At 34.5% G+C, this 14,065-nt stretch overlaps 1 protein-coding gene across 2 annotated transcripts; it reads right to left on the bottom strand.

Moving 5' to 3' along the window:
* Positions 1–320: 320 nt before the first annotated feature.
* LOC133571921 (dickkopf-related protein 1-like) lies at positions 321–7,992 on the bottom strand. Of its 2 annotated transcripts, none has more exons than XM_061924877.1 (4): positions 7,697–7,992; positions 6,158–6,302; positions 5,736–5,846; positions 321–883 (listed from the first exon to the last, which is right to left on the bottom strand). In XM_061924877.1, the coding sequence occupies exons 1-4, from the start codon at positions 7,907–7,909 to the stop codon at positions 618–620; spliced, it is 735 nt and encodes a 244-aa protein (XP_061780861.1). In that variant the 5' UTR covers positions 7,910–7,992; the 3' UTR covers positions 321–617. The 2 variants fall into 2 exon arrangements, with proteins under 2 accessions (XP_061780861.1, XP_061781545.1); XM_061925561.1 differs by having other exon boundaries at positions 6,158–6,299.
* Between the last annotated feature and the right edge of the window lie 6,073 nt (positions 7,993–14,065).

Here is a 14,065-nt window from a genome sequence, read left to right as displayed (position 1 = left end):
CGATCTTCCATAGCAGGCTGTGGCACTCTGGGGGCTCCAGTAATGCCTTGTTAAATGTTTGTTGCATTTTTGTGTGTGTGTGTGTGTGTGTGTGCAAGTGTGCATATCTCAGTAATTTGTGGGTAATGAGTTAGTGCGGCGTGCGCGGCCAAAATATTCCAACCATCCCCGAACCGCTGATTCGGGAGAAATGGTGTTAAACAACAACGGCAGTAATTGTCCGACTGGCTGAAAGGATTGGTTATTTACAGCTCAATGATGGGTCAGGAGAGAAGGTGGTTATGAGTAGAGGAGCGTTTAATAAAACAAATATATCCACGTTTTCTTATAAAACAATATATAACACATTTACACTGCATGCAGGTGTTGACATAGGTCAATTAAGTGCCACCCCCCCCCCAGTACTGGATCTATTTACAATACAGTAATTTACTGCAATAACTCAAGTTCCATGAAAACAGAAACAAAAAAAACGCCGTTCCAAAATTGATCCGGCCACTTCCTCAGTCCATCTGCGGGGTGGATCACTTTTCGCCGGGATGTGCACTTCCCTGCACGCCGTTTCGGCCGTCAGCAGCAATCGGCGGGTGTCTTGTGACCCGGTTTGTGTTCATTCGTCAGCGTCTCTGGCAGGTGTGTAGGTTCCGGGACGACGTCCTGCTGACGGCGTGGTCCCGCTCGCCTCTCTCGGGCCTGCAGGCCAGGCCGTCGCCGCAGTCGCAGCGCTGGAAGAGCTCCAGGCCGTGGGTGCCCTTCCGGCGGTGGCGCGTGCACGCCTGGCCCTCGGTCAGCACGGGCTTGCAGATGCGCGACCAGAAGTGGCGGGCGCAGCACAGGTCCTCGGCGCAGTCGGCCGAGCGCAGGCACGTGTCTCCTTCTTGACCTTGGACCCGATAAAGAGATTGTTAGAAAGGTGCCACTTTAAAAAAAAAAAAAGGTATATCCACAGGCACATTCACTGTACAAACATACATATACACATACATATATAAGCACTGTACAAACATACATATACACATACGTGTACATATACATGCAATGTACAAACATACATATACAAATACATATATATTCAGTGTACAAACATACATATACACATACATATACAAGCACTCTACAAACATACATATACACATACATGTACATTCACTGTCTAAACATACATATACACATACACGTACATGCATATACACATACATATACATTCACTGTACAAACATACATATACACATACATGTACATTCACTCTACAAACATACATATACACATACATGTACATTCACTCTACAAACATACATATACACATACATGTACATTCACTGTCTAAACATACATATACACATACACGTACATTCACTGTACAAACATACATGTACACATACATATACATTCACTGTACAAACATACATATACACATACATATACATTCACTGTACAAACATACATATACACATACATGTACATTCACTGTACAAACATACATATACACATACATATACAAGCACTCTACAAACATACATATACACATACATATACATTCACTGTACAAACATACATATACACATACATATACAAGCACTCTACAAACATACATATACACATACATATACATTCGCTGTACAAACATACATACACATATACATTCACTCTACAAACATACATATACACATACATATACAAGCACTCTACAAACATACATATACACATACATGTACATTCACTGTATAAACATACATATACACATACATGTACATGCATATACACATACATATACATTCACTGTACAAACATACATATACGCATACATATACATTCACTGTACAAACATACATATACACATACATATACAAGCACTCTACAAACATGCATATACACATACATGTACATTCACTGTACAAACATACAAGCACTCTACAAACATACATATACACATACATATACATTCACTGTACAAACATACATATACACATACATCTAAGTTCACTGTATAAACATACATATACACATACATATACATTCACTGTACAAACATACATATACACATACATATACATTCACTGTACAAACATACATATACACATACATATACAAGCACTCTACAAACATACATATACACATACATGTACATTCACTGTATAAACATACATATACACATACATGTACATTCACTGTATAAACATACATATACACATACATGTACATACATATACACATACATTTACATTCACTGTACAAACATACATATACATACATATACACATACGGTACATTTATATTTACATACATTATACAAACATACATATACACATACATGTACATTCACTGTACAAACATACATATACACATACATATACAAGCACTCTACAAACATACATATACACATACATGTACATTCACTGTATAAACATATTGTACATATACACATACATGTACATGCATATACACATACATATACATTCACTGTACAAACATAAATATATACGCTTACATATACATTCACAGTACAAACATACATATACACATACATGTACATTCACTGTATAAACATACATATACACATACATATACATTCACTGTACAAACATACATATACACATACATATACAAGCACTCTACAAACATACATATACACATACATATACATTCGCTGTACAAACATACATACACATATACATTCACTCTACAAACATACATATACACATACATATACAAGCACTATACAAACATACATATACACATACATGTACATTCACTGTATAAACATACATATACACATACACGTACATGCATAAACACATACATATACATTCACTGTACAAACATACATATGCACATACATGTACATTCACTGTACAAACATACATATACACATACATATACAAGCACTCTACAAACATGCATATACACATACATGTACATTCACTGTATAAACATACATATACACATACATGTACATGCATATACACCTACATGTACATTCACTGTACAAACATACATATACACATACATATACAAGCACTCTACAAACATACATATACACATACATGTACATACATATACACATACATATACATTCACTGTACAAACAAACATATACACATACCTATACATTCACTGTACAAACATACATATACATATACATTTATATATACATTCATTATACAAACATACATATACACATACATTTATATATACATTCATTATACAAACATACATATACACATACATGTACATATACAAACACTGTACAAACATACATATACACATACATGTACATATACATTCACTGTACAAACACACATACAGTATACACATACTGTACATATACAAGTACATATACATACATACACTCATGCATATAATCCCGTTTCATCAAACATATATTACCGTTGTTGCCCTAGGGCAGGGGTGTCAAACGTAAGGCCCACGTGCCAGATCAGGCCCGCGAACAGGTTTTACCCGGCCCGCGGGATGAGTTTGCCGAGTATAAAAATGAGCCGAAATTATTGAATAAAAGAAACAGCTGTTCTAAATGTGTCCACTGGATGTCGCAATAGCAATTATTTGTATCTATGTAGATTAGGCACATATGTAAAATAAATAAAAATCCGCTGCCCTAGCCTCTAAAGGCCTTAGTGGCCACATGTGTGGACGGCACCTTTTAGCTCTTATTTCCAAAATTATGTACACTACTGAATTGGGGTCTTATGGCCACTTATGTGGACACTTATACTGCCATCTGGTGGTGTCAGAAGAGTATAACATACAATGGAATTTGGAGGAAAAAAAGTGTAAAAATAAAAATTTGCATGTCACTAAACATGAAGTACACGTTTGTGTACTTATGGACTAAGTACATTATATCAAAAGATGATTTTTTTTTAGTGTTTATTGTAATTAGGGTCCAATAAGCACAAATAGCAAAGAGAAATAAAAGAAATCATGTAAACAAACAGCTTGGGCCTTACGAGGTTAAGGTAAACTGGGTACAACACATGGCACAAGCTTAACCTATTGTTACTATAACAATCTACAAGGTTATTCTCTTTCCTCCCCTCGATTTATCTGTTTTCTTTTGTATCTCTAGTTATCATTACGTATATGTATTGTTGCATTTGAACAAATATATTGTTGATAATAGAGGTAAATTATTGTTATTATTCATTATCAATAGTGATATTTCTATTGGTATTTGTATCGCTCCATTTGTAGTGTAATAAAGCTCAATTTAATTTCTGTATTATTATTTATTTGACTAACTGCTTCTTTGCTATCACGTTTTCCATCATAACCTATTTGCTGATGTTGCTCTATTGTTGTTGTTGTGTTTGCTGTTGTTGTTGTTGTCTCGCTGTCTTATCCCCCTCTTGTGCCCACAATTTTCCCTTTTTTCCCTCTTTCTATCCCCTCCTGCTCCGGCCCGGCTGCACCAAATGATCATATAAATACATTTAATAAAGTCAAAATACAAATAAGGCAACAAGAGAAGTAAAGTAAACTTGTACAGCCGATATGGGCATCTACATCACACCCACAGTTCCACTCAGGATTGAATCCAAAGTCTCCCTACTAACCCACCAGTGACTTCATGGAAGTGGCCCCCCTTTACCTCAAAGAACTGCTCACCCCCAAATCCTCCACACGACACCTCCGCTCCGGACAGACTAACCTCCGAGGACAAAGCTACGAACTACAGTCTGTGGAACGCTCTCCCTGACCACCTGAGGGCACCACAGACTGTGGATGCTTTTAAAAAAGGCTTAAAAACCTTTATTTAAAAAAAAAAATTTTACTTTAAAAAATGTTTTTACCTTGAAAATCATTTTTTACCTTGAAAATCATTTTTTACCTTGAAAATCATTTACCTTGAAAAAAAATTTTTACCTTGAAATTTTTTTTTAACCCATACATTTTTTTTTACCTTGAAAAATGTTGTTTACCCAGAAAATATTTTTTTTACCTTGAAAATCATTTTTAAGCTTGAAAAAAAATTTTTACCTTGAAAATTTTTTTTTACCTTGAAAAATTTTTTTTACCTTGAAAATCATTTTTTTTACCTTGAAATCATTTTTTACCTTGAAAATCATTTTTAACTTTGAAAAAAAAAATGTACCTTGAAAATCATTTTTTACCTTGAAAATCACTTATAACCTTGACATTTTTTTTTACCTTAAACATTTTTTTTTACCTAGAAAATCATTTTTTACCTTGAAAATCATTTTTAACCTTGAAAAAAAAAAATTTACCTTGAAAATCATTTTTTACCTTGAAAATCATTTGTAACCTTGAAAATCATTTTTAACCTTGAAAATCATTTTTTACCTTGAAAATCATTTTTTACCTTGAAAAAAAAAATTTCTTCAAAATTTTTTTTTTACCTTAAAATTTTTTTTAACTTGAAAATCATTTTTTACCTTGAAAATCATTTTTTACCTTGAAAAAAAAAATACCTTGCCTTTTTTTAGATATATGCATACTAGTTTCAGCTATTTGGCTTTTCTAGTTGTTATTATTTTTTTTATTATCTTTTTATTTTTATTCTATATTTATTGTATTTATCTTTTTAATACACTTTGGCACTTTGAGGTTGTTTACTCAATGTAAAGTGCTTTTTGCAAATAAAATCTATTATTATTATTATTATTATTATTATTATTACATGATTTGCCTGAGAAGCTGGACAGGACAAAAAAATAAAATAAATAAAAATAAAATAAAAATAAAAATAAGCTCACCTTTGACAGAATGGGGCTCCTGCGCTATGACGGGTCTTTTGGCGTGATGCTCCATAGTGTTGTTGGGTACATGCCAGCCGTCTGCGTCGATGTCATTAGTCTGGCAGACACCTGAATGGGCCCACAAGATGTGAAGTGAATTATATTTATATAGCACTTTTCTCTAGTCACTCAGAGCGCTTTTTACATAGTGAAAGCCAATATCTAAGTTACATTTAAACCAGTGTGGGAGGCGCTTGGAGCAGGTGGAGTAAAGTGTCTTGCCCAAGGACACAACGGCAGTGACTAGGAATGGCAGAAGCGGGGGGAATCGAACTCAGAACCCTCAAGCTCTACCAACCGAGCTTTACCACTGAGTGTAAAACAGTGGGAAAAACTTTTTTTTTTTTTTAATTCAAGTAAATGAGGCTTTTTGTTCTCACCGTTGCTGCAGCGACTTCCGGCGCAGCACATGGCGTCCCGTGCGCAACGCTTCCGGTTCTTGCGGCAGGGCAGGCACACGCTGCGGGCGTCGTTGCAGAATTCTTCCCCTCCGCAGTCCTCGTCGTCCGTGCAGAGTCCGGACTGCTGGAGACAAGAAAAAAACACTTTTACGCACAGACTTTTACACACGGACATTTACACACAGACTTTTACGCACATACTTTTGCGCACACTTTTACACACAGACTTTTACGCACAGACTTTTACGCACAGATTTTTACGCACATACTTTTACACGCAGGCTTTTACACACAGACTTTTACGCACATACTTTTGCGCACACTTTTACACATGGACTTTTACGCACAGACTTTTACGCACAGACTTTTACACGCAGGCTTTTACACACAGACTTTTACGCACATACTTTTGCGCACACTTTTACACACAGACTTTTACGCACAGACTTTTACGCACAGACTTTTACACGCAGGCTTTTACACACAGACTTTTACGCACATACTTTTGCGCACACTTTTACACAGACTTTTACGCACAGACTTTTACGCACATACTTTTACACGCAGGCTTTTACACACATACATTTACACACAGACTTTTACGCACATACTTTTGCGCACACTTTTACACACAGACCTTTACGCACAGACTTTTACACGCAGGCTTTTACACACAGACTTTTACGCACATACTTTTACACACAGACTTTTACACGCAGACTTTTACGCACATACTTTTGCGCACAGACTTTTACGCACATACTTTTACACGCATACTTTACGCGCTGACTTTTACACACGGGCTTTTACACGCAGACTTTTACGCACATACTTTTACACACAGACTTTTACGCACAGACTTTTACACACGGACATTTACACACACACTTTTACGCACGGACTTTTACGCACATACTTTTACACGCATACTTTTACGCACTGACTTTTACACGCAGACTTTTACACACAGGCTTTTACACGCAGACTTTTACGCACAGACTTTTACGCACGGACTTTTACGCACATACTTTTACACACAGACATTTACGCACAGACTTCTACACACAGACTTTTACGCACAGACTTGTACAAACAGACTTTTGCACACAGACTTTTACGCACATACTTTTACCTTTTTACACACAAAAAAAACAATAAATACAAGTGATCCAAAAGAAAAATCACAAATTCGTTGCAGTCAAATGTGCAACGCAGCAATCTGTTGATGGCAACATTAAATATAAAAAAAACGGTGCGCACAGAAATTTACGCACAGACTTTTACACACAAACTTTTACGCACAGACTTGTACGCACAGACTTTTACACACAGACTTTTACGCACGGACTTTTACACACAGACTTTTACGCACAGACTTTTACGCACATACTTTTACACACATACTTTTACGCACGGACTTTTACGCACCTACTTTTACACACAGACTTTCACGCACAGACTTTTACGCACGGACTTTTTTTTTACGCGCATACGTAAACAGAGGAGAGTGGAGCGTACCTGCAAAGTGTCCACGGGGGGTTTGTGTCCCGCGACGCCGGGGGGTGCGGACGTGCGTGGACTCGGGCTGACCGCCTCCAAGCCTTTGCCGCCCGGTAGGTTTTTGATGGCGTTGGAGTTGAGCGAAATGGGCCCCGCGTAAACGTCCGAAACGCATCCGAGCAGGGAGAGCCAGAGCGGCAGGAAGCAGTGCGCGACACGCACTGGCTGCATGGTCGGGATGTTGGAGGTCCGTGAGGGGAAAGAAAGAAAAAAAAGTCCAAAAGTGAATTCCAAATGTTCTTCCCAGGAGGTGTTGGAGGCGTCCTGTCGCCCTGCAGTGGCGGGGTGATGGCTTTATAGCGGCGGACCTGTTGGTCTTCCCGCCCCCAAGCAGAGCACAACAAAGGAGAAGGGCTGGAGTTTCATCTCTTCATCATGTTTGTGTAATGATAACAAGTCTTGTCTGATAGAGGAGGAGCAAACTTCTCATCCTAACTTTTCAACCCATTCATCTGTTTGTTGGTAAACTGACCATAATAAATCAAATTGTCACTCCAGTGTTCTTTTTCTTTCCTTTTCTTTCCATCACTGTGACATATTCAACAAGGTTATTATAGATGTTATAGACAGATGTGTTATAGATAGAAGCACATGGTTCATATAATGAGTTGCACACTCGCGGCATTCTCTCCATGAGCTTCAAGCACACCTGTGAAGTGAAAACCACTTCACCTCTTTAAGCTCATGGAGAGAATGCCAAGAGTGTGCAAAGCAGTAATCGGAGCAAAGGGTGGCTATTTTGAAGAAATTAGAATATAAAACATGTTTTTATTTAGTTATTTCACCTTTTTTTTGTTAAGTACATAACTCCACATGGAGACAATCTACAATGTAAATAGTCATGAAAATTAAGAACACGCATTGAATGAGAAGGTGTGTCCAAACTTTTGGCCTGTACTGTATTTAAAAATTATTATTTGCCCGATGCCCGAACCGTTCAGGCCACTGGTCAGGACGCCCCCCGATCACCTCCCTGGGGAGATGTACCGTATTTTCCGCACTATTAGCCGCACCTAAAAACCACAAATTTACTCAAAAGCTGACAGTGCGGCTTATAACCCGGTGCGCTTTATATGTGGATTAATATTAAGATTCATTTTCATAAAGTTTCGGTCTCGCAACTACGGTAAACAGCCGCCATCTTTTTTCCCCGTAGAAGAGGAAGTGCTTCTTCTTCTACGCAAGCAACCGCCAAGGTAAGCACCCGCCCCCATAGAACAGGAAGCGCTTCTTCTTCTACTGTAAGCAACCACCCGCCCGCGTAGAAGAAGAAGAAGCGCGCGGATATTACGTTTCATTTCCTTTGTGTGTTTACATCTGTAAAGACCACAAAATGGCGACAGGTTTCCGGTTCATGAAAAGACGCAATCTCTCCATCCGCACACGGACTACTATTTCACAGCAACTGCCTAAAGACTTTCAAGAAAAGCTGGCTACTTTCCGTGCATATTGTAAAAACAAGATAGCTGAAAAAAAGATCCGGCCAGAGAACATTATCAACATGGACGAGGTTCCACTGACTTTTGATATTCCTGTGAACCGCACTGTGGATACAACGGGAGCACGTACGGTGAATATTCGCACCACAGGGAATGAGAAGTCATCCTTCACTGTGGTTCTAGCTTGCCATGCTAATGGCCAGAAACTTCCACCCATGGTGATATTCAAAAGGAAGACCTTGCCAAAAGAGACCTTTCCAGCCGGCGTCATCATAAAAGCTAACTCGAAGGGATGGATGGATGAAGAAAAGATGAGCGAGTGGTTAAGGTAAGTTTACGCGAAGAGGCCGGGTGGCTTTTTTCACGCAGCTCCGTCCATGTTGATATACGACTCCATGTGCGCCCACATCACGGTGGTTTTTAATATATTATTCAAGTTTGACTGACCTATCTGACTGTTTTTTTGACATTCCTTTAGCGCAGTTAGATGCGGCTTACAACACGGGGCGGCTTATAGGTGGACAAAGTTTTGAAATATGCCGTTCATTGAAGGCGCGGCTTATAACCCAGGGCGCCTTATGGTGCGGAAAATACGGTATTAGGGCACGTCGGTTAGGTCGGAGGCCACGATGAAGACCCCGGACATTTTGGGGGGACTATGCCTCCCAGCTGGCCAGGGAACACGTCTGGGCTTCTCTGCTTAGGCTGCTGCCCCCGCGACCCGAGCTCGAATAAGCGGAAGAAGATGGATGGATGGACACCTTTTTTTTTTGGTTTGTAATTTTTTTTATTTTTTAGTTGATCGTTTTAGTTTGTTGCACATATTACTTTGCCGATCCAAATCTTTGTAAACATAATTTTTTGGACTCCATGCGACCCCCAAAAAATATTTATTTGAAAAAATTGCAACTAAAAAAAGATTTGTGACTCCCAAAAAAGTTTGTAACTAAAAAAAAAAAAAAAAAATCTAACCCAAAATAAAATATTTCCAACCTTAAAAAGTTTGTAACCAAAAAAAAGTTTCGACCCGCCCACAAAATGATTTTCAACAAAAAAAATTGTTTGCACATATATTTTTTTTTAATTTTTCATGAGATCTTTTTTAAAATGTAGAAAATCCATTTTTTGTTTGGTTGCACAAAAAGCCAAATTTCTCTCTATATAGATCTACAGAGTGAAAAAATAGAAGCACAAGGTTAATATTTTATATGGATCAGTACTAAAAAAATATTTTTCCCTTTAATTTGGACATATTTTATAGATGAATGAAAACTGGATCAATTGATTAATAATTGTGCAAAGTAATTTAAAAAAATGTAAAAGTAGTTTTCATTGGTTGATTGATTGATAACATTAATTTAAGTATAAAAAAAACCTTTAATGGAAACAATGCATGCATATCACATATTGAATATTGCACAAAATAATTTTCCTTTCATTTGTACATATTTTATAGATGAATGAAACCTGGACCAATTGATTGATAAATGTGCAAATTAATAAAAAAAAAGTAAAAGTAGTTTTCATTGATTGATTGATAACATTGTGGAGAAATTCAAATAAAACATCCGCATTTTAGACATTTCCCCTTTTTTTCCTTTAATTTAAGTGTAAAAAAAACCCCTTCAATGCAAACAATGCATGCATATCACATATTGAATATTGCGCAAAATAATTGCACAAAATAATTTTCCTTTAATTTTGATATATTTTATAGATGAATCAGTTGATTGATAAATGTGCAAATCAATTTAAAAAAAATGTAAAATAAGTTTTCATTGATTAATTGATAAAATTATGGAGAAAATCAAATAAAACATCCGCATTTTAGGCATTTTCCGTTCTTTTTCTTTAATTTAAGTATTAAAAAAACCTTTAATGCAAACAATGCATGCATATCACATATTGAATATTGCCAAAAATAATTTTCCTTTAATTTGGACATATTTTATAGACGAATGAAAACTGGATCAATTGATTAATAAATGTGCAAAGTAATTAAAACAAAATTTAAATTAGTTTTCATTGATTGATAACATTGTGGAGAAATTCAAATAAAACAATGGGCATTTTAGACATTTTCCCTTATTTTCCTTTACTTTATAATAATATAATAATATAGTAAAAACATACCTTTAGTGCAAACAATGCATGCATATCACATATTGAATATTGCAAAAAATAATTGCACAAAATAATTTTCCTTTAGTTTGGACATATTTTATAGATGAATGAATTGATTGATAAATGTGCAAATTAATACAAAAAAAATGTAAAAGTAGTTTTCATTGATTGATTGATAACATTGTGGAGAAATTCAAAGAAAACATTTTCTTTTATTTGAGACATTTTCCATTATTTTCCTCTATTTAAGTATAAAAAAAAAACCTTCAATGCAAACAATGCATGCATATCACATATTGAACATTGCACAAAATAATTGCACAAAATAATTTTCCTTTACTTTGGACATATTTTATAGATGAATTAATTGATTGATAAATGTGCAAATTAATTAAAAAAATGTAAAAGTAGTTTTCATTGATTGATTGATAACATTTTGGAGAAATTCAAATAAAACATCCTATTTTAGACATGTTCCCTTCTTTTCCTTTAATTTAAGTTTAAAAAACCCTTTAATGTAAACAATGCATGCATATCACATATTGAATGTTGCACAAAATAATTTTCTTTTAATTTGGACATATTTGATGGATGAATGAAAACTGGATCAATTGATTAATAAATGTGCAAAGTAATTTAAAAAAAACAATTAGTTTTCATTGATTGACTGATTGATAACATTGTGGAGAAATTCAAATAAAACAATGGGCATTTTAGACATTTCCCTTATTTTCCTTTAATTTATAATAATATAATAATGTAATAAAAAAAAACAACCTTAAATGCAAACAATGCATGCATATCACATATTGAATATTGCACAAAATAATTGCACAAAATAATTTTCCTTTAATTTGGACATATTTTATAGATGAATGAAAACCGGATCAGTTGATTAATAAATGTGCAAAGTAATTAAAAATACATTAATATTAGTTTTCATTGATTGATAACATTGTGGAGAAATTCAAATAAAACATGGGCATGTTAGACATTTTCCCTTCTTTTCCTTTAATTTAAGTATGAAAAAAACCCTTTAGTGCAAACAATGCATGCATATCACATATTGAATATTGCACAAAATAATTGCACAAAAATAATTTTCCTTTAATTTGGACATATTTTATAGATGAATGAAGTGATTGATAAATGTGCAAATTAATTTAAAAAAATGTAAAAGTAGTTTTCATTGATTGATTGATAACATTGTGGAGGAATTCAAATAAAACATCCTATTTTATTTGAGACATTTTCCCTTCTTTTCCTTTAATTCAAGTATAAAAAAAACCCTTTATTGCAATCAATGCATGCGTATCACATATTGAATATTGCACAAAATAATGTTCCTTTAATTTGGACATATTTTTATAGATGAATGAAAACTGGATCAATTAATTAATAAATGTGCAAAGTAATTAAAAAAAAATTAAAATTAGTTTTCATTGATTGATAACATTGTGGAGAAATTCAAATAAAAACAATGGGCATTTTAGACATTTTCCCTTATTTTCCTTTACTTTATAATAATATAATAACATAGTAAAAAAAAAAAAACTTTAGTGCAAACAATGCATGCATATCACATATTGAATATTGCAAAAAATAATTGCACAAAATAATTTTCCTTTAATTTGGACATATTTTATAGATGAATGAAAACTGGATCAATTAATTAATAAATGTGCAAAGTTATTAAGAAAAAAAAAAATTAGTTTTCATTGATTGATAACATTGTGGAGAAATTCAAATACAACAATGGGCATTTTAGACATTTTCCCTTATTTTACTTTACTTTATAATAATATAATAATATAGTAAAAACAAACCTTTAGTGCAAACAATGCATGCATATCACATATTGAATATGGCAAAAAATAATTGCACAAAATAATTTTCCTTTAATTTGGACATATTTTATAGATGTATCAATTGATTGATAAATGTGCAAATTAATTTAAAAAAAATGCAAAAGTAGTTTTCATTGATTGATTGATTGATTGATTGATAACATTGTGGAGAAATTCAAATAAAACATCCTCTTTTATTTGAGACATTTTCCCTTCTTTTCCTTTAATTTAAGTATAAAAAACCCTTTATTGCAATCAATGCATGCATATCACATATTGAATATTGCACAAAATAATGTTCCTTTAATTTGGACATATTTTTATAGATGAATGAAAACTGGATCAGTTGATTAATAAATGTGCAAAGTAATTAAAAATACATTAAAATTAGTTTTCATTGATATATCTGTGTTGGCCCTGCGATGAGGTGGCGACTTGTCCAGGGTGTACCCCGCCTTCCGCCCGATTGTAGCTGAGATAGGCTCCAGCGCCCCCCGCGACCCCAAAGGGAATAAGCGGTAGAAAATGGATGGATGGATGGATGATTGATAACATTGTGGAGAAATTCAAATAAAACAATGGGCATTTTAGACATTTTCCCTTATTTTCCTTTACTTTATAATAATATAATAATATAGTAAAAACAAACCTTTAGTGCAAACAATGCATGCATATCACATATTGAATATTGCAAAAAATAATTGCACAAAATAATTTTCCTTTAATTTGGACATATTTTATAGATGAATTATTTGATTGATAAATGTGCAAAGTAATTTAAAAAAATGCAAAAGTAGTTTTCATTGATTGATTGATTGATTGATAACATTGTGGAGGAATTCAAATAAAACATCCTATTTTATTTAAGACATTTTCCCTTCTTTTCCTTTAATTTAAGTATAAAAAAACCTTTATTG

Source organism: Nerophis lumbriciformis, linkage group LG02 (genome assembly GCF_033978685.3).
Source record: "Nerophis lumbriciformis linkage group LG02, RoL_Nlum_v2.1, whole genome shotgun sequence".
NCBI classification, from domain to species: Eukaryota; Metazoa; Chordata; class Actinopteri; order Syngnathiformes; family Syngnathidae; genus Nerophis; species Nerophis lumbriciformis.
This window is presented reverse-complemented; position numbering and strand designations above follow the sequence as displayed.